Source organism: Rattus norvegicus, chromosome 6, assembly GCF_036323735.1.
Source record: "Rattus norvegicus strain BN/NHsdMcwi chromosome 6, GRCr8, whole genome shotgun sequence".
NCBI lineage: Eukaryota > Metazoa > Chordata > Mammalia > Rodentia > Muridae > Rattus > Rattus norvegicus.
In genome coordinates, this window is record NC_086024.1 from 107,395,379 (window position 1) to 107,420,774 (window position 25,396).

General features: G+C 43.4%; 1 protein-coding gene across 12 annotated transcripts in view; it reads left to right on the forward strand.

The window, feature by feature from the left end:
- The window catches only part of Pcnx1 (pecanex 1), a 136,873-nt gene that overhangs the window by 98,675 nt on the left and 12,802 nt on the right, over window positions 1-25,396 (forward strand). For all 12 annotated transcript variants that reach the window (XM_039112295.2, XM_006240299.5, XM_039112294.1 and 9 more), the window contains 14 exons: window positions 528-619; window positions 2,206-2,315; window positions 2,599-2,704; window positions 5,197-5,289; window positions 8,942-9,092; window positions 10,894-11,035; window positions 12,217-12,394; window positions 13,055-13,163; window positions 13,631-13,760; window positions 17,258-17,316; window positions 19,699-19,914; window positions 20,722-20,975; window positions 22,374-22,604; window positions 24,534-24,634. In XM_039112295.2, coding sequence (XP_038968223.1) covers window positions 528-619; window positions 2,206-2,315; window positions 2,599-2,704; window positions 5,197-5,289; window positions 8,942-9,092; window positions 10,894-11,035; window positions 12,217-12,394; window positions 13,055-13,163; window positions 13,631-13,760; window positions 17,258-17,316; window positions 19,699-19,914; window positions 20,722-20,975; window positions 22,374-22,604; window positions 24,534-24,634 — 1,972 coding nt within the window. The remainder of the gene's footprint in view (window positions 1-527; window positions 620-2,205; window positions 2,316-2,598; window positions 2,705-5,196; window positions 5,290-8,941; window positions 9,093-10,893; window positions 11,036-12,216; window positions 12,395-13,054; window positions 13,164-13,630; window positions 13,761-17,257; window positions 17,317-19,698; window positions 19,915-20,721; window positions 20,976-22,373; window positions 22,605-24,533; window positions 24,635-25,396) is intronic.

The following is a 25,396-nucleotide window of genomic DNA, read 5'->3' on the forward strand; positions in this document are numbered from 1 at the left end:
CTTTGTTCTCTGGTACATTTTATTAATGTAAAATAGCTTTTTAAAGGGTCATTTTAGTTTTAATTATGTGGGCTCAGTGCTGATGGAGGCTGGAGGCGCTGGGTCCCCGGGAGCTGGAGTTATAGCTGCCTGATCCAGGTGCTGGGAACCAGACTGTACATGAGCAGAACGTGCTCACACAACAGCCAGTGCTGTAGCCCCAGCGTAGAATTTGAAGCTTATTATAGGTTCACATATTTCTTCAGAGACTTAAAGCAAGACATGATAAGTGGATCCCTGTAGCCTGAGCACTTGGGAAGTTAAGACAGGAGGATTGCTGAGAGTGACTGAGCTTAAAGTGAGACCCTGTCTCAACAAAATGTTGGAGCTAGAAGTCTTGTCATGTCAAGTCTTGTGGAAAAGACGCAGTGGCTGCATTGTGAATCACATGACTAGATAAGTGCTGCGCTACTCACTGTGCTTTCCTGTGCATTTGAGTGTTATAGGTGTTTCTAAGATCCCGATTTTCTTCCTCCTCCACCATCTAGCCACCACCAGCCTGCTGGCAGCACTGTACAGTTTCCTGTGCAGCGTTGTGGCTGTCGCCTTGCTGTATGGGTTGTGCTACGGAGCTTTAAGGGTAAGCAACAGACTAGAGTGAGCTGTGTCTGTGTGACTGCTGACTCCCTCCTGCCCTCCCTGATCCACATTATCATTAGTACCCCTTGCCTTCTGATGCTGGTTAATACTCTGTTGTCTCTTACTTTGAGTTTTAAAGCAATTTAATGACCAATCATTATTAAAGGAAGCCTCCTTTCCATACACTAACCTCGAATTACTATTAAAAAGTTTTATTAGAACTGGACTTACTGGGAAGAGAGGTAAGCGTGGAGTTACAGAACATACGATTAAACATCTGTTTCTGGTGCAGAATATATGTAGTCATTCGTATCAAGGTTGATTTACATTTATAAGAACATGCTTTGATTGGGATGTAGCTTAGCGGAAGAGTGTTTTCTAGCATACCCAAGGCCCACGGCTTAGTCTCCAGCAATGCAAAACAAAACAAGTCTAAGGGCGACAGTTGATACATGCTGGTAGGATGGCCCTGGAGCACACTGTTGGTTTGATTGATGGAGATGTCCTCAAGCCAGGAGCCCAATCACTCAAGCTAGATCCCACCAGTATATTTGGAGAATATCTAGAAAAAAGAGAAGAGGTCTAGGAACAGGGTCTGGCTTAAACCACTGGCTACAACATGGCACCTACTAGACAATATTAGAAATCCTAGAGTTCAGGAACAAGGAATTTTTAATGTGAACACTTCATTTGTTCTTATTTGTGGGGTGCAGAGGCACATTGTAGTAGTCATAGAGAAAGATTTCTGTTGGAGCTTGGTGGTATAAAAGTCATCAACAGAAATGAGTCATAGAAGGAGGCTGCTACTGTGGTTGGTAAGAGAAGTGAGAGCAGGAACCCCGGAAATGGTGGTGGTCAAGTGTAGACGAAGTGGGGACCCACAGAGGGTAATCAGGCACATCAGAGTCTGAGAGGGCCTTTTAGACTGTCAGACTTGGCCAAAGTTCTTTCTTTGGCCTTTTGAGGAAGGAAAGTAAAATAACTTAATGTTCAAAAGGAACTGAGGGGATATGTTTTTTGCTGTCTGGAACGCAGCTGCAAGGCAGGCTGGCCTGATGCGGGGTGTTGTCTAACTCTGGTTTTAAAGACCTAAGGGTTGACGTACACAAGTGTGAAGAGGGAGGTAAAGTCAGTGCCAGCTGCACACTTAGCACTGCAGACCGTGCTACAGACGACGAGATGACGGCGCCAACCAGGAGGGGTCATTCCCAATATGAGTAAATGCCAGTACCAAAAGAGGCGCCGAGAGAAGGAAGCTGAAGCTTTCTTCAGACAAGAAAGTTAGGACCTGTCCCAGGTCTCCAGAGAAGAACTTTAATGTAGTGTGTGTGTACTTGAGAGGCAGAGGCAGGGTTAGGAGTTCAAACTCAGCTACAGCTACATAGCAAATTCGAGGTCAGCCTGAGCTACATGAGACCCTTTCTCAGATGAAGAAAAAAGGAAAAAAAGGAATCTAAATTCATTTGGAATAAAGTACAGTTCCTAATATAACTAAGACGTTATAAAATATTGATGTAAGAGGATTGATTATGTGTTAGGTTAATTAAAGGTTACAAGCGTCTTTTTCTCTGGATTTTTTTTCTTCAGGATTCCTGGGATGGCCAGCACATTCCGGTACTCTTCTCTGTTTTCTGTGGTTTGCTGGTGGCAGTATCGTATCACCTCAGCCGACAGAGCAGCGACCCATCTGTACTCTTGTAAGTGAAACCCGCTTCTGTTGAACATTTACGTTGGCGTTTCTAATGTCTAGACAGCTCCTCCCCTAGTGCCTGTCAAGTGTTTCAGCCTGCTCTGTCTGGGTTAAACATACATTAACTTTCAGTCATGCTGATTTGTTAGCTGAAAATGTATGTTGTTAAAGATTTCATTTTTACTTTTTTATTTTGTGTGTGTGTGTGTATGTGGTGTGTGTATGTGTATGCTGATTTATAGGCTTCATATATATTTTCTGCTAAAATACTTTATTTTTTCCAAACAAAGCTCTTTGATACAATCCAAGATTTTTCCAAAAACTGACGAGAAGAACCCAGAAGACCCTCTGTCTGAAGTGAAGGACCCACTGCCAGAGAAGCTTAGCAATTCCGTAGTAAGTGTAGCTTTCTAAACCATGACCGTACCTACGGCAGATGACTGTACTATATGACGGGTACTTTTGAAAGTTTTTAGTAATTGGGCAAAATAAGTGTTCTTAAATATAGTTCACATCTAGTTAAGTTTCCTTCATCCAAAAGTCCAGAATAATCTTGTCTAGACTGTAATACTTTCTGAGTCCTGATAACATCACACAGGGGAAGACTGCACACCTGGTCTCATGTGATCAGTCACAGTCAAAGCACAGGCTCCTTACAGTGCTGCCTCCTGTCACCTTCAGACTGTTAGCCACACATGGGAAATGAATATTGCTTTTTTATGCACACCTCATCTCCTCATAGTATGTCATGTTGTATATGGAAATAGTCTCACAGTCCCAAAGATCCACAGTCTCACATGCTCCTGGTCCCAAACAGTTTGGAAAGGAGATCATTAGCCTGCACGTGGGAAGTCCTGTCCTCACACGTGGTCTCAATATAGAAGAGTATGCCAAAGGGTTTCGTGTCCAGTAAAATTGTCATTCCGTTGGTCCTAGAAATGTGGGTCCTCCTCAGGGGAGGCAAAGCTCTGAACGGTGACTACAACAGTAGTCTCTCTCTAGCTTCACTTCACTCCCCATGCTTTCGGTTACTGGCAGTCAAATCCAGGCCAAAAGTATGAACTGGAAAATCCCAGAAATAAATAATCTGTAAGGTTTAAATCATACAGCACTCTGAGTAACAGGATGAAATGTTGCGTGTTCCACTCAGACGTAAAACATACCCTTGTTCAGGTTATCTGCTGTGTACGCCACTACCATGCACTGAATAACCCGCTCCATTATCTGTGTAGTCAAGTACCGCCTGTAGTTTTAGGTATCCACGGAAACCATAGAACTTTACCCACGGGTGAGGGCAGAGTACTGTTTAGACTATTTAACATAAGTTAGATTGTTATTACTCCTGTTGATTGAAAAACAAACAAACAAAGCCCTAAGTCATTTGCTTCATTTCTCAAGGGCAATTTAAAAAGTGTGTTTTGTGACCTGGAGAGATGGCTCAGCACTTAAGAGCACTACTGCTCTTGCAGACAACCAGTGTTCCGTTCTCAGAATCCATATGACAGCTTGCAGTTACCTGTAACTCCAGTTCCAGGAGATCCAACCCCTCCAGGTTTCTGCAGGCATTGCAGACAAGTTGTAGACAGACGTGTGTACAGGCAAAACACTTGACCGCTTAAGTATGTATGAAACCTTAAAAATGAGGTTTCCATTTCAAAGGAAAGAGCAGTCTTCTAACTTACTGTTCTTACACACATGGGAAATGTGAGAGTATTTATTCCCAGTTCAGTTTAGTGACTCACAGTGTCTCTTCAGTAACTTGGAAAGTGAGTTCTAGTTATTCACACCTGTTTCGTAGGACAAAACACACTTCATTTTCTATTTTATTTTAGATTATTTTGTTGTTGTTGTGCTGGGCATTGAACCCAGGGTCTTAATGCTTGCAAGGCAAACACTTTACAATTGAAACTATATCCCTAGTCCCTTCATTTTACATTATTTATATCTGAATGATGAACTTACCTAAATATTAATTGAACATAGTGTCTATTTTCAGTAAACATGACTTCACAAATTCTTCAGTAAAGTAGAAGGAACAAACTACCTCAAGATAAAATTGAAGGAACTTCTCTTTTGACTTTAGTTTCTGTGTTTGTGTTAAGCATAATGGGATATTAAAAGTGGCTTATATGTCGGCTGATTAATAGGTGGCCAGGGAGAGCAAGAAGATCCTACTTTTTACTACAGAGTTGAGTATGCTTCCAAAAATTCAAAACCTGAAATGCTCCCAAATCTTCATTCAAAAAAAAAAAAAAAAAAAAACCTTGGGTCTTTAGAGCATTTCTGTGTCTGGATTTTTACTTCAGGGATTCTCATCTAGCTGAGTTCACAAAAGTTCTCCAAAGGCTGAATGGTCTCCACAATTGGAAACGTTTTTGGTTCTCAGTTCAAATAAGTGATCCTTAACCCTGTGAAAACCATGCATATGAAGTGTGCACGCAGTTTCGATGCCTCAAGGTCGGCTCTTGTCTTTTTTGCCAATGAAAAAAGCAAAGTTTACTGACCAACGCGGGGAAATCTTCTAGCAACTTTGTTTACAGCAGGTTTACAGACAGGTTGTTTGGGTTCCTACCAGAGAAAGCCCAAGTGTGAGAGAACCGAGGAATAGGTTTATTCTACATAATTATTTTATATGAGAAGGCCCAAAAACTCGCTGAAGTGTATTGGTGCAAAATTATCTCTTAAACTTTACTGATTTGGAAAAGGGAGATTTTTTTAAATTGTATTTAAAGAAAAGCATGGTGGCATTTGGGAGGTGGAGGCAGGAGGATTGGGCAATAAGTGTGATCCTAACGATGTAACTGTTGGAGTCAGCCTGGACTACATGAGACCTTAGCTCAAAAACAAACAAGTGTGCCATTGTTTAATGATTGCCCTTTGTCCCACAGAGTGAGCGTTTACAGTCCGACCTGGTAGTGTGTGTCGTTATTGGTGTGCTGTATTTCGCCATCCATGTAAGCACAGTGTTCACAGCGTTGCAGGTAAGGAGTCCTCTGGTCTGGGTCAATAGAAAGTAATGTGTGACATTGTGAGACTGAAACATTTGGGTTTTGGTTTTGGTGTGTGTGTTTGTTTTTAGTAGTAAGTTTTATTCTTTCACAGTTTCATATGAATGTACTATGCATTCTTGTCATCCCTCCCCAACTTCCCTCCAGCCCTACCAGTCCTCCTGCAAACATCTTTTCCCTACTCATCATTGATTTTGTGTGTGATCAAACCAGAGCTAGGTTTGGAGCTAATTATAAGAGCCTGGTAGGTCTATCATGGGGTCACAGCTGAATACTGTGCCCCCTCCCTTCTGGAATCTTGGTTGCCACAGTTCAGTAGTGGTTGGGACCCGTGAGTCCTGTCCCCGACCCTAGCTGACTGTTAGGAGAGCCTGCCTTCTGTGGACTCACTGCTAGTGTACCCTGCTGCTGTGAGTCTGTGGTGCACCCTTCTTTGTCCTCTTGGTCACGTAGACTGACTGGTACAGCACGGGAAACAAATAGAAGTGCAGACACTAAGAAGTCAGGGCATGGGGACCGTAGATAGCTGTCTGTCCTCTGGCCCTCATGATTTTTGTCCATCCTGTATGCATGATGTGTTTTTTTTTCTACTGAAGTACTCCAAAGCCTTCCTTGAATGCTGCTGGAGAAGTTGAGTCTTGTCATCCAGGCAGGTTGAGGGATGGGTGATCACCTCTGCTCGTCACGGGCAGTTCCACATGGGAAGTTCTTCTGTCTGAGCACCGCCCAGTCCCCTTGCTTCACATGAAGTTCTTGTGACTACTCCAGTGTTTCCATATGGTGTCACTTCCTTTGGTCTCAAAGATACCTGAAAATGTTCCTTGTTCTACACATCTTTTCTTCTGCACTCTGGTCCCTGGTTCCTTTGGGGAGGTAATCCCGGGGTGTAACACTGCAGGATGACACTTTCACTCTTCAGCGTCTGAAAGGTCTCTCAAGGTCTTCTTGGTCCTTGTCTTCTGATGAGAAGTCCTGTGATTGTCCTGCCTGTCCTCTGGGCGTAGTGCTTCTTCCTCTGCGGCCCTCATCACCAGTAGAGGGTCATTTGATTAAAATGGACTGTATGTGCTTTTCCTTCATAGCTCAGGTTCACTTCTCTGATCCATACTTTACCCTAAGCTTGGAGACCCTGGGCTCTGAGTCTAGGATTTGTTTTGCTTTATCCTGTTCTCTCTGCTCCACCCACCTCAGTGACTCCAGTCACACGTGTCCTGTGGTTGCCTGATGCTGTTTATTTTGGTTCTTTTCCTCTGGGTTGATGTTGGGTCTGTTGTCTGTACATCACTAATCCTCTCTTCTGTACTGTCGTCTCTCATCAATCCCATTTAGAGTCCTTCTCATTTCATAATTTATGATTCTCATCTTTAGAAGTCTGTTGTGGCCATTTTTAAAATAGTGTATGCAGTGTTCTGGACATATGGATTTGGCTGTCACTTTGAAGAGCATCCTTATATCTTCAGATCCTAGCATCCGTATCCCTGTGGGTTGATTCTGATTGGCTGACTTTTTTGCCTTTACTTGGAGCTGTGCTGTCCTGATTCTCTGTACCTACAGATTTTTTTTCACAACTTCAGCTGCATATGCTTTGCTTCCCAACCCCTTACCTTCTAACTCCTCACCCCTCCACCCACCTCCTACCTCACAGATCTCTTGTGCATTCGTGTTTACTTGTTTTGCTTTGTGACCCACCAAGATTAACCAGGGCCATCAGTAGGACAGTGGGTTTGAAGCTACCCATTGGAGTGTAGTGGACTCAGCAGAATCTGTTGGCAGACGGCTGCTGAGAGGGACAGGGTAGACTAAATGTTGATAGGCTATGGCCCCTTGAGTTAACAGTCCTTCGGTTCTCTCATATTCATAGCCCTTCATCCGATTTTCCAATGCTTTCTTTCATTTTCCTTGCACACTGCTCCAAGTTTTAGATGGGTGGTGAAGTGACTTGTTTAGAGTTGGGCAAAATCTGTGGCTTGTTTTCTGCATTTTGGGCAGTCTCCAGTCTCTACATTCACACTGTTCATTGCAAAAGCAGACTTCCCTGATTCAGGCTCTTGTCTAAGGTATAAGCTGAGGTATTTAGAAGGCAGTTTGCTGCCATGTCAGCGTAGGTAACCACAGAAATACATTCCCTTCATGGGCCTGCTACCTCCTAGACTTGGGCTGCTAGTCAAGCCAACGGTACCAGACATTGGGTCAGCATAATCTCCCTGTGGTCTTGAGTGCATTCAGAGAGCCCTATGGAAAATTTTAAGTGGATGCCAACAATGGAAATTTGCCCTTTTAGATATTAAATTTTGTATTCCCAGAAGTACTTGAACATTGTCCTTAGATAGTCTTAATCCCTTAGCAGTTTGATCCCCTTGGGTCTTGGTTTTGGTTAAAGCAGTTGGTGGGACAGGGCCAAGTTTAGCAAGAGCACATGTGTGTCTCCTACAGGTAGGGAATGGCACCCTTAGGTGGGCCTCTGTTGGTGTGTATGAACCTTGAGCTTTCCCAGGTCAGCTTGTGGGGGTGCTCTCCCAGTCCTTTGAGAATCCTGTGTGCTTGGTTGTCCCTCCTATGGTTCTTCATAGTTCCTCGTGTGTGTGTGTGTGTGTGTGTGTGTGTGTGTGTGTGTGTGCTTCCCATTCCCATGATACTTGAACAACTGTCTACAGATCTCAAGGGTCTCCTCTGTAGTTTCCCTTAGGTTCACAGTCTTCTCTGATGAAGTCTGTCTGGCTGTCCTCCCAGTTCCTAGAGCACCCTCTCTTGGAACTGTGAGCAGGGCCAGCACAATCCCCTCCTTGGTTCCCTTACTTCTGGGCATAGGCTTATTTCTGTAAATCTTGCCTAATACAAACCACTGACTGGGTTGTGTGTTGTATTCAGTTTTGACTCTTTCCTATGGGAGGGTAAGTCACTGTTACGCCACTTAGCCAGAAGCTAAGGCTCACTTGATTATTTAATATTTTTATTAATGATATATTTTAATTAATAAATATTTAAATTAATTAATATTTTATTGTTTTTCTTCTTTTCAATTTGGACTTGAATTCTTGAACACTTAGAAATGAGATAAGGGCCAGTGTTCCTCAGGGAACAACTGGGCACTCGTTCATGTCTAAGGGGCCCCAGAGTTTTAGATATATGACTTTGGGTATTAATATTGGAAGAAATGGTGTTGCTTCCTCCTTCTGTGAATCTAATCATGAAGGACCTGCCTCTGGCAGCGCAGCATGCAAAGATAAAAGAGAAGAAGACCCTTCGTGCAGTTCCATTCGGCTCTTCCTCACGACTGGCCTAGCTCCTGTCTTTTATCTTCAGTCAGACACTTGCTCAGACAGTCGTGTAGAACATTCTTGGAGCAGGAAGCATTAGTTCTAGCCATTCTGATTGACTATAGTGTCAGACACCAAAGTAGTCACCATGTTTCAGATATGTGTAAGGGCAGTCAGGTAACATACGGTGGCTTAGACAGAAAAAAAAAAAACCCCTGCAAATACAGAGACAAACTGTTTGTTTTGGATTCTAAGATTAATTTTATTGTTCCTCATTATTGGGTGAAAAATGAAATCAAAAAAGTGGGAGCCCTGCATGAACCCGGTGGGGCTCCTCAGTTCCTCATACCCTGAACTCTTTGTTTCAGCCTGCTCTCAAGTACGTGCTGTACGCGCTGGTTGGCTTTGTGGGGCTCGTAACCCATTATGTGTTGCCTCAAGTAAGGAAGCAGCTTCCGTGGCACTGCTTCTCCCGTCCTCTGCTGAAGACAGCCGAGCACAACCAGTATGAAGTCCGAAGTAAGTCTGTCTGTGACACCTTGGTCTTAGGGCTCACTGTTGCATGCCAGCATGTGAGTTAGGCCGACGGCATTGACTCACACTTTAGCTCATGTTTCTTGCAGTGGATTTGAAGCTTCTGCTTAGGTGTCTCCTGTAGGGCACTGTCTTTGCTAGAAGACCAGCGGCTGGGCTCCCAGGCCATCTGCCTGCTCTAACTCTGGCAGACCTGTCGCTGGTGTGTGTGTCTGCAGGTGACTTCTCTGTCTAGCAGTCCCCAATCTATTTTCTCCCTAATCAATATCCAGGCAATTCAGTCCCCATCCCAGTCCTCCACTTGAAGGAAGGAAGAAAAGCCTTTGTCCCTTTTGCCACAGGAGACACTGTCCCACTATAGGAACAGTAGTGAAGGCCCTTTCTGTAATCTCTGCTCAGATTTGGGATAAGGAGTGAAATGACAGGAGAGGAGATGGAGACCCGCCCATTCAGCCAGCTTCTCCCTTCCACTGTAAACTGTGACTCACTCTTCCTTGTCTGTTGGTCTTGTGACGGGCAATGCTACACACAACTGACAGAATTAACCATGCTTTCCCCCTTGGACTTGAGTGAGCTTCTGTAAAGAGGGTGACTCACCCGTCATCTGAGTAGGAGTTGATATTTCTGAAGAACACTGAAGCCTTTAAAACTGCAGCAGAGTTGACTCTCAGTCCTCACAGTGGGTCTCTGTGAGACTGACTGAAGCAGTGCGGTCCCAGTGCTGACCACAGCCTGGACCCTGGACACACATGCTAATGAGCAAGTGCGGGACGATGCTGTGAGACCTTCCTCAAAAGAAAGGGAACCTAAATGCCACTGTAAGGCCTGCTGTTGACTGGTTCTCGACGTCAGAAAAGTAGCCCAGAGTGACAGGCTCCAGTTCGTTTTCTATGATGAATCATTTCTATTTCTATCACTTTTCTATATAAATAGTACCAAATATATCTATTGTGTTTTTAAAATCAATAGTTTTATTGGTTGTGCAGTGCTTTATTTCAATCATTCTAAATTTTTACAGATTTTGAATTGCTGTAACATTTTTGACTTATTGAAAGTACTGAACTGTAGAACTGAACTGGGTTTTGGGGGTTTTTGTTTTTAATTTATACTGATGTTAGAAATGTAAAGACTGCCTGGCAGCATGGTGCACTGTTTTTAGATAGCCGAAGAGCTTGTTGCCTTAGCCACTGTCTGTCACTAGTGAAGAAAATGCCTTATAACCCGGGTGACTTGAGGCTATGCGTGTGTCCATCTATAGCATGGGCATCCCTAGTGTAAAGCCAGATGCTTTCACAGCACTTACTTATCTAGGATTGAGGCACAGCCCAGAACCTTTAGTAACTTTTTCTATATACAAATATAGAAAATGAGAAAAATTATAGTGAAAAATAAGATCTCAAGACATGAAAATTTTCCTGGAGATGCAGGTCCACAGTGAACAATCGTCTCCTGTGTGTTAAGGCCCTAGCCTGGCACATGGCTTCACACAACAGTTTATAAAAGTACAGTTACCCAAGTGTGAGTCATGTCTAGGTCAGAAACTGTGTGTGTGCATGTGTGCTTATGCACATGCGTGCGTGCGTGCGTGCGTGCGTGTGTGTATGCCTGTGTGTGTGCATATGTGCAATCACATAAAAGTTGACCATTGAAGTATGGTCTTCTTATGTTTTTGTACTCATGGCATTGAGCTAATTTGAGTCCTGAGTCCGTCCTCCCTTCTTCCCATGTGCCCGACTGCTTTAAGCACTGTATGAATTGTGATTTTCTGGACTTGTTGCCTCCTCAGATGCAGCCACCATGATGTGGTTCGAGAAACTTCATGTGTGGCTTCTTTTTGTGGAGAAGAATGTCATCTACCCACTGATTGTCCTCAATGAACTGAGCAGCAGTGCAGACACGATTGCTAGCCCAAAGAAACTAGACACAGAGTGAGTATGTCGTCCTCCGACCCACGTCCTTAGATTAGAACAGTAATGAGCAATGCCTACGTACTTGGGGAAGCATCGAGAACCATCAGTCAAACACTAAACACTGTTTCTGTCACGTGGCATCAGAAGAGGACTGCTCAGGTGAACAGGTCTTTGTCTTACCATGTTTGGGCATCACTGTATTTTTATTGTTCTTCTTTTTTTAAAGATTTATTTATTTGTTATATATAAGGACCCTGTAGCTGTCTTCAGACACCAGAAGAGGGCGTCCAGTCCCATTACACCCATTACACATGGAAGAGCAATCAGTGCTCTTAACCACTGAGCCATCTGGAGCCCAGAGGAATTGTGGCTGTTTCTGTCCCATTACAAATTATTGTCCTTGACCTTTTAATGTCAACCAGTATTTTCTGAGAGGGTGCTTGTGAGGTAAAGTGAGTTTGGGTGCCTGCTAGATGGCTCAGCAGGCAAAGGTTCCCTGCTACCAACCCTCGTGACATGAGCTCAGTCCCTGGGACCCACACAATGGAGGAAGAGAACCGACTCCAGCGAATTATTTTCTCACCTTCATACAGGATATGGCAAGTGTGTGCATGCACATGTGGATGCATTTGTGCAAAATAAATGAAAAAACATAATTTTAATATTTTAGGTAAAGTTGGTGTTTAATAGTAGATGGCAGTTTGGGAAGTGGCTGTTGTGTTCTGTGCACATCAGACCGTATAGGTGGTCATTAGCCCACGCGGTTATCCTCAGTCTTACTCAATAGCTTTAGTTCCACAGCAGGGAGTGTCAGTTTCAGAACTTTCCTAGCATGCTTGTTTGTGTAGAAGATAAAGATCATAGTGTGTATTGATAAACACTAAGTATTAGTGCCTTTTACTGTGTCATATGCTTACATAGAGAATACTGTTACTGCACATCTATTTCCTGAGACAAAGGGGTTACCACTGTGATCTCCTGAGTACTGGGAAACTCAGTGTTGACCTCTGGCTTACACACACACACACACACACACACACACACACACACACACACGCACTGCTTCTGTACATCAATTCCAGAAGTCTGTCTGGTCTCTATCAAAAGCTTAGCGAGCACATGCTGACCGCTGACCTTGGGGTTGGCAGATGCTGGTGTTTGCCGTGCAAGCTGATGGGCTGTGCCTGTGTCTGCCACAGGTTGGGTGCCTTGATGATCACCGTCGCTGGCCTGAAGCTGCTGCGCTCCTCCTTCAGCAGCCCCACGTACCAGTACATCACTGTCATCTTCACTGTGCTCTTTTTCAAGTTTGACTATGAAGCCTTCTCAGAGACGATGCTGCTGGACCTCTTCTTCATGTCTATCCTGTTCAGCAAGGTAAGCGGTCTCCGTACATCTCCCTCTACAGAAACTCTTGGCTCGCCAACGTGCTTGGCAAGGTTTGTGCTGGTGTTACACTTGACTGCTGGCTGGAGGAATAGTCCTCCTCACCCAGCAGGTTTTTTTGGAGCATATTAAACCCAGGAAGCAGTACTTGTCATGTAGTTCATAAGAGCCAAAGTCAGATGAGGGAATCACTGTTCAATAGACAGTGGCCACTGTATGATAGTTTCTCCTGGTTCCTTGTGATGTTACATTTGGAACATATTTCCTCCAAAGCATGAAAGTTCAAGGAAAATGTGCCCTGGGATAAAGCACACGCATGCATTAGAGACACCTAGAGTTTCTGTTCAAGGACAGCAGTCCTGTTGCTTCTACCCCTCAGTTTGCCGGCAGTATAGTAATGCTGCGATTGGCCACAAGAGAGCATAGAACTCTCAGAAACACCAATCCATAAGCCCACGTCTACATTAAAACACATCTTCATATTAAATTGATGCCAGTGTTTTGGCAGTTGGTAAACCTTGTCTGGTTATGCGATGGTAAATGACTTCGGTGCCGTTTTCCTGTTAGGAAGAAGACACATTTACAGGCTGTTTGTCTTCTGGTTGAAGGACCTGCAGAGTTTTCCTGACAGCTTTTTCTTTCTTCTCACAGCTTTGGGAACTCCTCTATAAACTGCAGTTTGTGTACACCTACGTCGCTCCCTGGCAGATCACGTGGGGCTCTGCATTCCATGCCTTTGCTCAGCCCTTTGCGGTGCCCCGTATCCTTCAGTACAGTCTGTGGGAATGGCTAGTCATATCCTTGATGGGAGCGTCAGCCTACAGCAGACATGTCGGGGACTGCAGGCTGGCCGAGCTTGCAGGCTGGGAAGGCTACCTGTTCTGATTTAGTTTGTGCAACCCACAGACGAACCAAGCACAGACCGAGGTTAAGGCTTTGTAAGAAGTAATGCTATTTTTAAACTTTATATTTAAAATGTAAGTATGATTGTTATTAAAGTCTAGGAACTTTTAATGCACTTGGAATGAATGAACAGAACATTTTCGCACCAGTCTTAATTACACTTCTGGGTGAAAGTCTCCACCCTCATGCCTCAGAAGTGCTCTAGTAACTAGGGGACTCAGACAGACTTTGCGCCCTGAGTGCATCATTCCAAGGCTGACGTGTGCCTTTTCCCTCTTTCCCTCTTCTGTCTGTTGTGTGTGTTCCTTAACCGTTGCCGCATAGACTCAGCTATGCTGTTCGTTCAGGCGGTGGTGTCGGCCTTGTTCTCGACCCCTCTAAACCCCTTCCTGGGGAGCGCCATATTCATCACCTCATATGTTAGGCCTGTCAAGTTCTGGGAGAGAGACTACAAGTGAGTGAATGGAGCACACAGAAGCCAGATTCTGTCTGCTTTACAGGGAAGAACAATCAACGACATCATATAAAAATTTTTTTGATCATAATTTGTTTGATAAAATAGTTTTTGCTAAAAATTTACATTTTTAAAAATTGAAGATTATATAAATAGAGTTGAGAAAATTAATCTTTATTTTCTCAATTATTTGTGTGATTGTTAAAGTATAAACCTAATTATACCCCTGCTTTTTTTTTTTTTTTTTTTTTTTTTTTTTGCAATGACATGTCTTGGAGGTAGGCCGCATCAATAGCATTGTGACTTTATGTAATCGGGTGTCGCACCATTGTAAGGGCTGTGGTGTGGTAAAGCATGTCTTCCTCAGAAATGTCATAGAATTGTATTTCTAGAGCTGAGCTTCTACAGATTCCTTTGCCTTTTCAAGAAAGAAAGTTTCTGGTAACTTCATCTAAGCACTGTTCTCCTTTGTGCATGAGATTCATTGACCAGCTGTTTAATCCAGTGCTCAGAACAGTCTGAGTAAGGGGACACAAACGTCAATGTGTGTGTTAACGTGTTGATCTGCTGGTGCCTTTCCCTACACTGCTAAGCAGTGACATTTTTATTCAGGAAAATAATGGTCTCGACTTTGACACAGTGAGCTAGCTTGTACACTTGACATCTCTACTTGGCCCTCATCTAAAACTACATGGTGTTTCTGACATTGGTAAATTTCTCTTTTTTTTTTTTTTTTTCAGTTACTACTGTACTTTATTGTGTTCAACCAAATCACCATGTTACAAAAATAGCAAGCTGCCATAATAAAAAATAAGGCTCCTCTATCCAGCACCAGATAGCATCATTTTACTTTCAAGCCTAGAAATTGCACACTTGTATATAAAGACATTGGTAAATTTCTAGTACTTTCTGTATCCTATTCTTGGCCAACTTCTAGCCTGAAGTTACATTCTGTGATAGCAGTTCCTAACAGTTTGTTTCTGAGGCAGAGTCCACTATGTAGCTCTCTCCTGGAACTCACTATGTAGACTAGGCTGGCCTCAAATTCAGATGCCCGTGAGTCAGCACGTGCTGGAAACTGAACTCAGGACATCTGGAAAAACAGCCAGTGTTCTTAACCACTGAGCCATCTCACCAGGCTTGTATCAGTATTCTTAGTACCCTTAAAAATACTCAAGATGGGGGCTAGAGAGATGGCTCAGTGGTTAGGAGCACTGGCTGATCTTCCAGAGGTCCTGGGTTCAATTCCCAGCAACCACATGGTGACTCACAACCATCTGTAATGGGATCTGATGACAGCTACAGTGTACTTTTATATTTATATTTTATATTTACAGTGTATATTTATATACATAAAATAAATAAAATACTCAAGATGCCAGAGTATTTAAATAGAGGTTATTAAAGAAACCTATTAAACATTACAAGAAACCTATTAAAAAGTCATATGTTTAGTCATTTAAAAATAAGAAACATCCACTATGCCCATCATTCCAGAACTAAGACTGAAGCATGAGAATTACAAATTTCAAGTCAGCTTGGGCTAAAATGCAAGATGCTCTCTTTTTTTTTAATGGGGGTGGGGGGAGAGGGAGAACCATATCCTATATTAGCATAAATATAGCATTTTAAGCTAATAGTATTTCCCACCTACCAGAATTTTAATAGGAAGATTGTAGATTGCATTGTTCACAGTTTTGCAGGACTATAATGTCTTGCTTGCTAAGAGATGGGTCAGGTCCCCACTTCCTGCTTTTGTATCCACTCTTGTAGAACATTCTGTATCTACTCTTGCAGTATGACATTTTGCTTGAAATGAAGGAAGAAAAATGAACCTCACAGATAACACCGTTAAAAAAGAAAGGTTTCTTTTTAATGTGTGTGAGTGTTCTGTCTGCATATATGCACGTGCACTGCATATTAACTCGTACAGGAGGAATTCAGAAGAGGACATTGGATCCCCTGGAACTGGAGTTAAGGATAGTGAGCCACCATGTGGGCACTGGGAACCCAACCAGGTTCTCTACAGGAGCAGCCAGTGCTCCTGACTACTGAGCGTATTTTCATAGACTTTCAAAAAGACAGTTATGGATGTCTTTCTTTGACCCTTCACCAAAGTCAACAAATAATAGGGATAGGTCTGGTGTGGTCTGGTCTGGTCTGGTTTGGTTTGGTTTGGTTGGTTATTTTGGACAGGGTTTCTCTGTGTAGTCCTGGCTGTCCTGACACTCACTCTGTACACCAGGGTAGCCTGGAACTCTGCCTGCCTCTGCCTCACAAGTGCTGGGATTAAAGGCACCACTTCCTGGCAAATAATGGTTTCTTAAAAGCTGGTTGTAGTGTGGGGTCTTAATGTGCACCTGTGGACCTTTAGAAGTGTGTTACAGCTATATTGAATATCCATCTTCTTTGAATGAGAGGGTTTGCTTGTATCTAAGTTTTAGCGTTTGTTGGTCATTTCAGTATGTCATGCGTGTTGAGTGAGCTCTCCAAGTACTGATGCAGTAGCAGTACGGCATTTTACAAAGGTGTTCACAGCATCACCAATTCCAAAAAAAGTTGTTAAAGTGTATTGCACTAAGAAGCTGTCACACTCAGAGTTGTGGATATAAGTTTTCCTAAACCCTTAAGTTTTTGTTTAAAATTGTGAATTATGTTACTGAGAACTCCCGCCATACTTCCTTGCAGTGATGGGGTCGAGTCCTTGTGTTGACAAATGCTTGTTAAGCAGCAGATCTGAATCCTCTCATACCTTCTGCACCGTTTGAAGTAACGATGGTTTTTAGCAGGGGAGCCACGGTTCAGCTCCTAATTTGGACCACTGCACAGCCAACCCCTTCCCTCTGGGCCGCACAGCACCGGAGAGTGGGCGCCATGCTCTCTGTGCTGTCTCATTTTGTGCATAGGCTGCTAATGTGACCTGCCTCGAGGAATTGCGAATCCAGACTTAGAGCTGTGGGGCATTCTTACTTAGATAAATCAGCTGACTGATTTCACGTCTATGCCAGTGAAGGAAGATATGGTATTTATTGTCCTGCTCTGGCACCAGCCTTTGAGGGTCATGGTTTCACACTGCCAGTGCAGGCATCGCTGGCCTGGTGAGAAACAGCCAGCAGCAGTGTGGGAGGGCTCTGACCTAGGAGGCTGCAAGTCTCTGTTCTGTGGACCTCGGTGCCCCGGGCATGTGTAGGTGCTCTTACTTGGGAGAGCTTTGTGCATCCAGGTTCTTTGCATCCGGTCAGTCTGTTTGTCTTCTTATACTCTGTAATAGAACACAAGTGAGGAGACGCTTAGGTTTATGTGAGGTGAAGCTATCTATGAAGGAAGAAAATAAATCTCTGTAATCAAATCTGTGTCACCAAGTTGATGAGTATCTAGCCATAGTGCGTTCCAAGAGATTTTCCAAAAGATCTGAGGTTGATCTGTGTCTTTAGTTTCTCTTGCTCTTATTCTTTTAAGTATAAAATACTAAAAAGATTTTATTTTGTTTTCTTCAGCACAAAACGTGTAGACCATTCAAATACCAGATTGGCTTCTCAGCTTGATAGAAATCCAGGTAAGAGTCCTATCTGTAAAGCAGAGGCAAGCCAGAGGATTTGGTTGTTAGTATACAGTAGTCAGGTGTGGGTGCACGCGCACACACACACACACACACACACACACACACACACACACGTACGTACGTTCATAGCTTCACTCCCACTTACTATAAATTCTCTAAAAGGAGACAGGCTCTCTCTGTAGCCCAGCCTGGCTTCAAACACGGTGTAGTACAGATTAGCCTTAATTTACTATCTTTCTGCAGATACAAATAAATAATCATTTCTTAAAAATCAGATATCCTTCACTTTTCTATTTCCTTTAGTCACAGTATGTGTGACTTAGAGCATGTCCACCATATATACTTATCCCTTATTAAATGTATCTTAAGAATGCAGATAGAAGTTTTAAGGTGTCATTCAAGGATGGTCCTTACGTGAACTGAGTACAGACTAGACGAAAGCTAGGTAAGAACTTTAAGTGCTCCAACACGTGTCCTTCCCCCATGTGTTAGGTAAATGTTCAAACTTAATCTTACTTGACTGTGTGTGTGAATATCATGGGAGGTTTCTAATTTCCATCCAAGATGAGGCTTCAGTGGGTTGAATTTTGGTTGTAGTATCATTATCTGAAGTTTGATTCTTAGCTGACTTAGAAAATCTTATTTTATCACCCTGTTCCTGGGAACCTTGCTGCTCTAACCAAAGGAGACTAACGCATCAGTTAATTAGCTCAGGAAACTATTAATTAACTCCTCCAACAAACATTTCTCCCAAATGGACAGGAATATGTTGCCATTTAACTTAGAAAGTTTTTCAAATGCTCTATCCATCTGAGAATCAAATTGACTTTCAATTATAAAACTGAATTAAAGAGAACTGTTTACTCAACATTAATCCCTGATAGTCTCACAGAGGAAAGAACCCCTCCTCTCCAGTGGGAGCTCATGCAAGCTTAGAGTTCTCTCAGATGCTGTAAGAGCAGGAAGAGACCCTGGGTGAGAATCTGCACACTCTTTAATGGACAGACAGACGTACAGCTAGCGTAATTAGACTCTCATTTCTCATTGTCTTCGTGTGTAGTTAGTGTGAGTTTAAAATAACTCCCGAGCCTTGAACATTGGCCTTTCTCCAGTACTTTGACTACAGCTTAGGGCTGGCTGCTGTGGGTGGGAAGCTTGCAAAGGTGGTTGTCTCCTGTGGTCTGTGATGTTCTCCTAATGCTTTTCCTCCATTATAAGCTCATGGCCAGCTCTGCGGGTGCTGCTGTGTCCGCATGCTCAGTTCATGTCTGTTCCGTATAAGCCTTCACAGTGTTTGCACTTCGACTCATTTGTCTTTGTTTTGGATTTGTTTGTTAAAATCTGACATGGTCTTACCAACTTCTTTTATCAGATCATCTTTTTGTTCCCTTGGATTTTGCATTCTGTATAGTTTGGGTGGAAAGGCATGTTGCAATCCTTGAATCATAAACAATTTGAAAGTTTCTAGCGTGCATCTAGTCAGAACTCCACACTGCACAAATGGGAACCCTCTGAGGAGTATTGATAGTTCTCTTCAAGACTTCCTTTATTTTTAAATGTGTGCGCATGCATGCCTGAGTGTGTGCGCTCGAGCGTGTGCATGTGCACACACGTGGGTACAGATGCTTGTGGACACCAAAAGAGGGAACTCCTAGAGCTGGCATTAACCAGTTGTTGAGCTAGCTGCCTGTTACCAGTGCTTGGAATAAAGCGCAGGTTCTCTATAAGAACTATACATGCTTTTAACTGCGGAGCTCTCTCCAGCCCCTTGACTCCTAAATCTTGATTCTGAAGCTTTACTCATTATTTGCTATGTATTAATGAGGTTTTTGCTGTGCTAAAATACCCCAGATGAGCGGGTCACAGTTTCAGAGGTGTAAGTCTCAGGTTGTCTGGCACCATGGGCCATGTTCTGTGGGCTTGTGCTAAGGTAGAACCTCAGGACCCAGGAGCACGAGGCAGCAGAGCTCTCTTTGTGGACACATTCCCAAGCCATACCCTGCTGTTTTTACCTCCTGGTATTGTCCCCAACTGTGCATGAATCTTTGGGGGACATTGTACATCCAAACCTTGCACAGTTTTCTTTTTATATACAAATTGTAGGTGCATGGTGTGTGGTTTTCTGGGTAAATAAATGTAAACATGGCTATAAGAAGAATTGGGTTTTAGGTTTGTTCGTTTAGGTTGTTTTGTCTCACCCTGTAACCCAAGCTGACTCCAAATTTGTGTCACAGTCTCCCTGCCTTTGCTCTTGAGTGCTGGCTTTTTAGTCTACATTATGTTGTCTACCTAAGTTCAGTATTTTTAGTGATCTTGTCCATCAGTACAACAGGTGCTTGAAGTGAACTAATCTTTTCTTAAACTCTCTTCTTATAGGATCAGATGACAACAATCTGAATTCTATCTTCTATGAACATTTGACCAGATCCCTACAGCACAGTCTTTGTGGTGATCTGCTGCTAGGACGGTGGGGGAACTACAGCACTGGAGACTGCTTCATCCTTGCCTCTGACTATCTCAATGCATTGGTCCACCTCATAGAGACGGGCAATGGCCTGGTCACTTTCCAGCTTCGAGGACTTGAATTCCGAGGTAAGCCTCGCACTCACCTTCAGGTGTGTAGGTGCCTGTGCTGGGGCAGTTGTGTGTGTAAATCCCAGATGAGTCGACAGCTGGAGTAGAGCTTAGCTTAGCATTGCTGCTCGTGCACAGGACCCAGGCCCTGCTCCCAGCACCCAGACCAGGTGGCCCACAACTCCACTTCCAGGGAATCTGACCCCCTCTTCTGGCCTCCGAGGGCACCCGCATGCATGAGATGCACAGACATGTACTCAGGGACACATACACATAATAAATGAATCTTTAAAAAATTACAAAATTAGATCTTTGAGATTGTTGCCCCTCCTACCAGTCCTCCACAATTTTATGTGCTGACAAGCCAGTTCTTTCTACACAGAAAAATGTATATTCAAAAAGATACTAACTTAAGTTAGCAAACCCTGCAGACTAACTAGCTGTGCACAAATAGGAACTTATTTACGTTCAGTGTCCGTGTGCTGCTGTTTTGGTGGGCATTTACTCATTTGGGCTGCACCTGGTACTAATGCAGTTGTAAGCCCATTAAGGTATTTTGGAAATCTGTTAGTCAGAACTAGAGAAGTTACTTCATTGCATAACTTCCCAGGCCTTTAGTGGGCTGGAGCGCACTGTCGATGAACAGAAAGCCTGCCTGAGCTCTGAGTGTGCTGCAGTTTGCTGATGAACGTTCTAAAGTCAGTCAGTCACACACTCTGAGAGCTGTAAAGTGTGTTTCTTCTAACAGTCTGTGCCTACCCTGCATTCTTTTTCCCAGTTGCTAGCCTTTTGTCATTGTCTGTAACCGTCTTGTCTTGTGCTAAGGTACCTACTGTCAGCAGCGGGAAGTGGAAGCCATCACAGAAGGAGTAGAAGAGGACGAAGGGTTTTGCTGTTGTGAGCCTGGCCATGTTCCTCATGTGCTTTCCTTTAACGCTGCGTTTGGCCAGCGCTGGCTGGCATGGGAAGTGGTTGTCACTAAGTACATTCTGGAGGGCTACAGCATCACTGACAACAGTGCCGCGTCCATGCTTCAAGTCTTTGACCTTCGCCGAGTACTTACCACCTACTACGTCAAGGTAAGAGCCTTGACACACTGTCTGCCTGCCTCGGCCTCCACACAGCCAACGGCTTTCGGTTGCCGTTAATAGCTGGCATTCGTTAGGACCATTGAGCAGACACACATGTACACATATGTACATTTGTATTCATTCATTCGTGTGTGCATTCATTTTTGCCATGTTTATAGTATGTGCTTACTAAACATTCTTAACCTCTCAAAATTGTGGTTTTTCCTACCAGAGAGGTCAATCAAAGCACACCCATGGAAATAAAAATACACCCGAACCCCATGAAGGCCTTGCTATTTCATATTCCACGTGTCCCTTGCCTTCTATAGCTGGCATTCATTCGCGGGTTATGGTTTAGGACGTCAAGTGCTCACACACATGCACACGTTTGCATGGCTCTTGAGACACTTAAATCTGCAGCCAAGAGTATTGATAGGTGTTTCCACGACGTTTGAAGGCCATGTTGAGACTGTGACACTGGAGCTCATACTGGCCTAGGGGAGTCCTTTATAGGTGAGGTGAGGTGTTTGTTACTTCTGTAATGGTTTGCTTCATGGAGCCTGGGCAATACTATTATAGCCCCAGCCACCCTGGAACTTGTTATGTAGATAAACCAGGCTAGCCTGGAATTCTCAGAGACCCAGCTGCTTCTGTCTCTGTTGGGATTAAAGGCATTTCACCAGGCCCAGCAAGGTCAGTATTTTTAAGAAAAATGTTGTGTGGTAGCCATGATTTGTACATCTGGATTTTTTTTCTATTTTATATTGTTTCTACTAAGTTCCAAATTATTTTTATGAACACTTAGCCTTCCGTTTGGTTAAAACCAGGAAGCTAAAAAAGCTTAATTTACAACACTTTCTTAGCTTGTTTGTGTGCCACACCCACATGTTTCTCTGTGCAAGAGTGTATGTGTGTGCGTGCGTGTGTGTGCGTGTGAGAGTGTGTGTGTGCGTGTGTGTGTGTGTGAGTGTGTGTGTGCACGCTCATGCTCGCAGGTGAATGTGTGTCTCCCTTTTGTTTTTTTCTATCACTTGACCTATGGACACCAAAAGTTTTAATAACTTTGAGGAAATTTTCAAAATAAATATAATAGAGTAGTTTTTCACCTCTTTAAAAATAGCCTGATTCAAAAGCACTGAAATTAATACATTACAGTTGCCTTGCTGAATTCATGGTTGTGATCTTAAAGTACTGGATGATATTTTCATTTAGGAAGGCTTCAAGTGCTTTCTTGAAATGTTGGTGTAAGACCCTGAGTTAAAATGAAGTATTCTGAATTGTATCATCTGTAGGAACAGTGGATGTTCATTTAACAACAGAAATAAACTTATTTTGTTTTAATATAATGCTAAGTTAGAATAAATTTGCATTGTGATTTGACTTGAATTCCCTGTGTCTCTTAATTAGGGCATCATTTATTATGTCACAACCTCCTCCAAGTTGGAGGAGTGGCTGGCTAACGAGACAATGCAGGAGGGATTGCGTCTGTGTGCAGACCGGAACTATGTTGATGTTGACCCAACTTTTAACCCAAACATCGATGAGGACTATGACCACCGGCTGGCAGGCATATCTCGGGAGAGTTTCTGTGTGATTTACCTCAACTGGATAGAGTACTGCTCTTCCCGCAGAGCAAAGGTAGAGCTGGTCCCTAGCCTTTGCAGTTCTCTGAATCAGGTTTTTAACAAAAGGGGGAAACAGCTGTTAGCTACTGTGCGTGGGCTTTCCCTGCCCTTCCTGTGTCCACATCATCATGTCTGGGCCAAGCCAGCTCTGCCAAGGCAGCTGGGAGAGAATGGTCCTCCTTGGTATTGCAGCATCCATCCAGGCAGCATGACATACACGAGTTGTGGTTCCACAGTGCTTTCCAAAATCCAGTCCATACACGCTGTCCACCAGACCTAACTATGTTTGTCCCAAATGCAGGTCTAGACCAGTGCTGTCTCTGAGAACTTCCAGCCGTGACAGATGTACCCTCTGCAGTCCAGTGTCATACGGCTTTAACACTTGAAAAGGGTCCTACGTTTTGCTTAGCTGTGATCGTTGTAATAGCTTGTTTAATTGTGACTACTGTTGGACAGTGCACATCTGGGACATTCGTGGGATTTAGATAAAAACCAACAGCGCACTTTGGAAGTAAAGATTTTTTTTAAGTCTCTTGCAAAAAATTCTGATTCTGTCAATCTAGACCACAAACATAAAGTAGGAATCTCCCTGGTAACTTTAATTCAAGTGGTTACACCAGGGGCACACATTAGGATAATTTGTCCTACCTGAAGTAAGATAAATTATAGATTTTCCAACTACTATTTCTTCTAGGCTTATCACACTCCCATGCCTCTGGCCAGACTATCAAAACCACAAACCCCAGCACTGTCTCCAGGGCTCACTCCCGCTGTGGCTTCTCTGAAGCTGAGCATTCTGTGTCTGTGGTACCGTGGAGCTAGTATCCATCTTGACAGCCAGTGCCTGCAGAGGTATCTTGCTGGTGGCCTTACTTCCCAACTACGTCCAGGCATCCTGTCATCTTACGTCTTCCATCATTTAGAGTCTGAGTGGTAGCCTTTGAACTGTACACCAGATATGCAACCTGTTCTGATGAGAGCCGCTGTTTTAAAGGAGAAATAGTGGACAGGATCAAATGGCCGTCTGAGATGGGGTGGACAGTCAACATTTGAGACTGACTTTCCTTCCAAACTTGTAACGCAGGTGGCTTTGTTTTGTTTTTCATACATGGAATATACTTAAGGGCTTTGCATAATTTTTTATATTTGGTGGAGGGCGGGGTTGGCATATGACCATGTTATAATATCCCTTTTCTGGCTTAGGTAGTGTAGAAGTACACTAGCTTTTCATTCAGAAATGGCCTTCATCCTCAACTCAAGCACCCTCTCTCAGAGGTTACTGGAAGGTTGGACATAGCTTGAGGAAGTTCTTCTGCATGTCCATACAACATATATTCAAAGGCTCACCTTGGCTGGGAACATGACTCATCAGTTAAACACACTTGCTGTTCTTACAGAGGACCTGAGTTCGGTTCCTAGCACACACATGGTGGCCCACAACCATCTAACTAGTTATGACTAGTTCCAGGGGATTCAACACCCTCTTCAGGCCTCCTCAGGCAAACATGCTCATACATATAAAATAAATACTTTTGAGGCCCACGTCCAAGCTGGGTGTTCCCATTCTCTTCAGACGCCCTATCACCCACTCAGCCCTGCAGTGTATTCTACCCATCACAGTCCCTTCAGAACACAGTTCGTAGTGCTGCGGGCATTTTGCTCCTGTAACTCCTTTCCTAGAAGGACCTCTGCCCTAGAAAGCCCTCCAAGCTGTGGAGAAGCACTCACTTCACGCTAAAGGATACTCACCAGTGTAGCAAGCCTGTCTCCCACCTCCAGTGTGTCCCCAAGGCAGTGTTACGGCAAAAACAAAACAAAAAAACCTTTTCTTCCTTCTTTGATTATAAAGTTCAGCTCATTCTTGTCTCTTACTAATTAATTGGATATTTTCTAGTTTCTTAAATACTTATATAGCTTTCTGACATGTTCTTTATTTTTAAAGCCACTTGATGTAGATAAAGATTCATCTCTGGTGACTCTTTGTTATGGACTCTGTGTTCTGGGACGAAGAGCTTTGGGAACAGCCTCCCACCATATGTCCAGGTAAGAGGCATCTATCCCTGGTTCCAAGAAGATGTGGGGGAAGAGGGGGCTGGAGACGTGGCTCAGTGGTTAAGAGCACTGGCTGCTCTGCCAGAAAACCTGGGTTCAATTCCCAGCCAACATGGTGGCTCTTAAACATCTGTAACTCCAGTTCCAGGGGCTCTGATGCCCTCTGTGAGCACCAGGCTGGCCAAGTGCATAGACACACATGCAGGGAATACACACATACACACAATGTTTTAAGAAGAAAGAGTGTGAGAACCTCTCTGTGACCTAAACTAATTATGTTTTGTTTAGTTAATTGATTGAATTTGTTTGAACTTTCATTTTGTACTATTTTATGATCATTTCATAAGATTTGATTGGTCTCTGCACATTTATAGTGTATTTAATTTTCTTCACTTTTCTACATTTTTTCATAATTTTGTCTAGATCATTTTTCTAATGTGTACATTTGAAAGAAATAATTCCTATTTTTAAATGTCTTTTGATTACATGTTTTACATTAGACTCTCTTTATTTTCCTTGGAATCTTCGGCTCTCTGCCTGCTGTCTGTATGAGCTATTACCATGAGTCCTAAGTGAGGCTCCTAGTCAAACAGGACCTGTCTCCTGCGTCTGGCTTATGAGTTCAGACTTTAGTTCCTGGATTCTTCTTTCAACACACTCTTAGAGCAGCAGTTCTCAACTTTCCTAATGCTGCAACCCTTTAATACAGTTCCTCATGTTGCAGGGAACCCCCAGTCATAAGATTATTTTGCT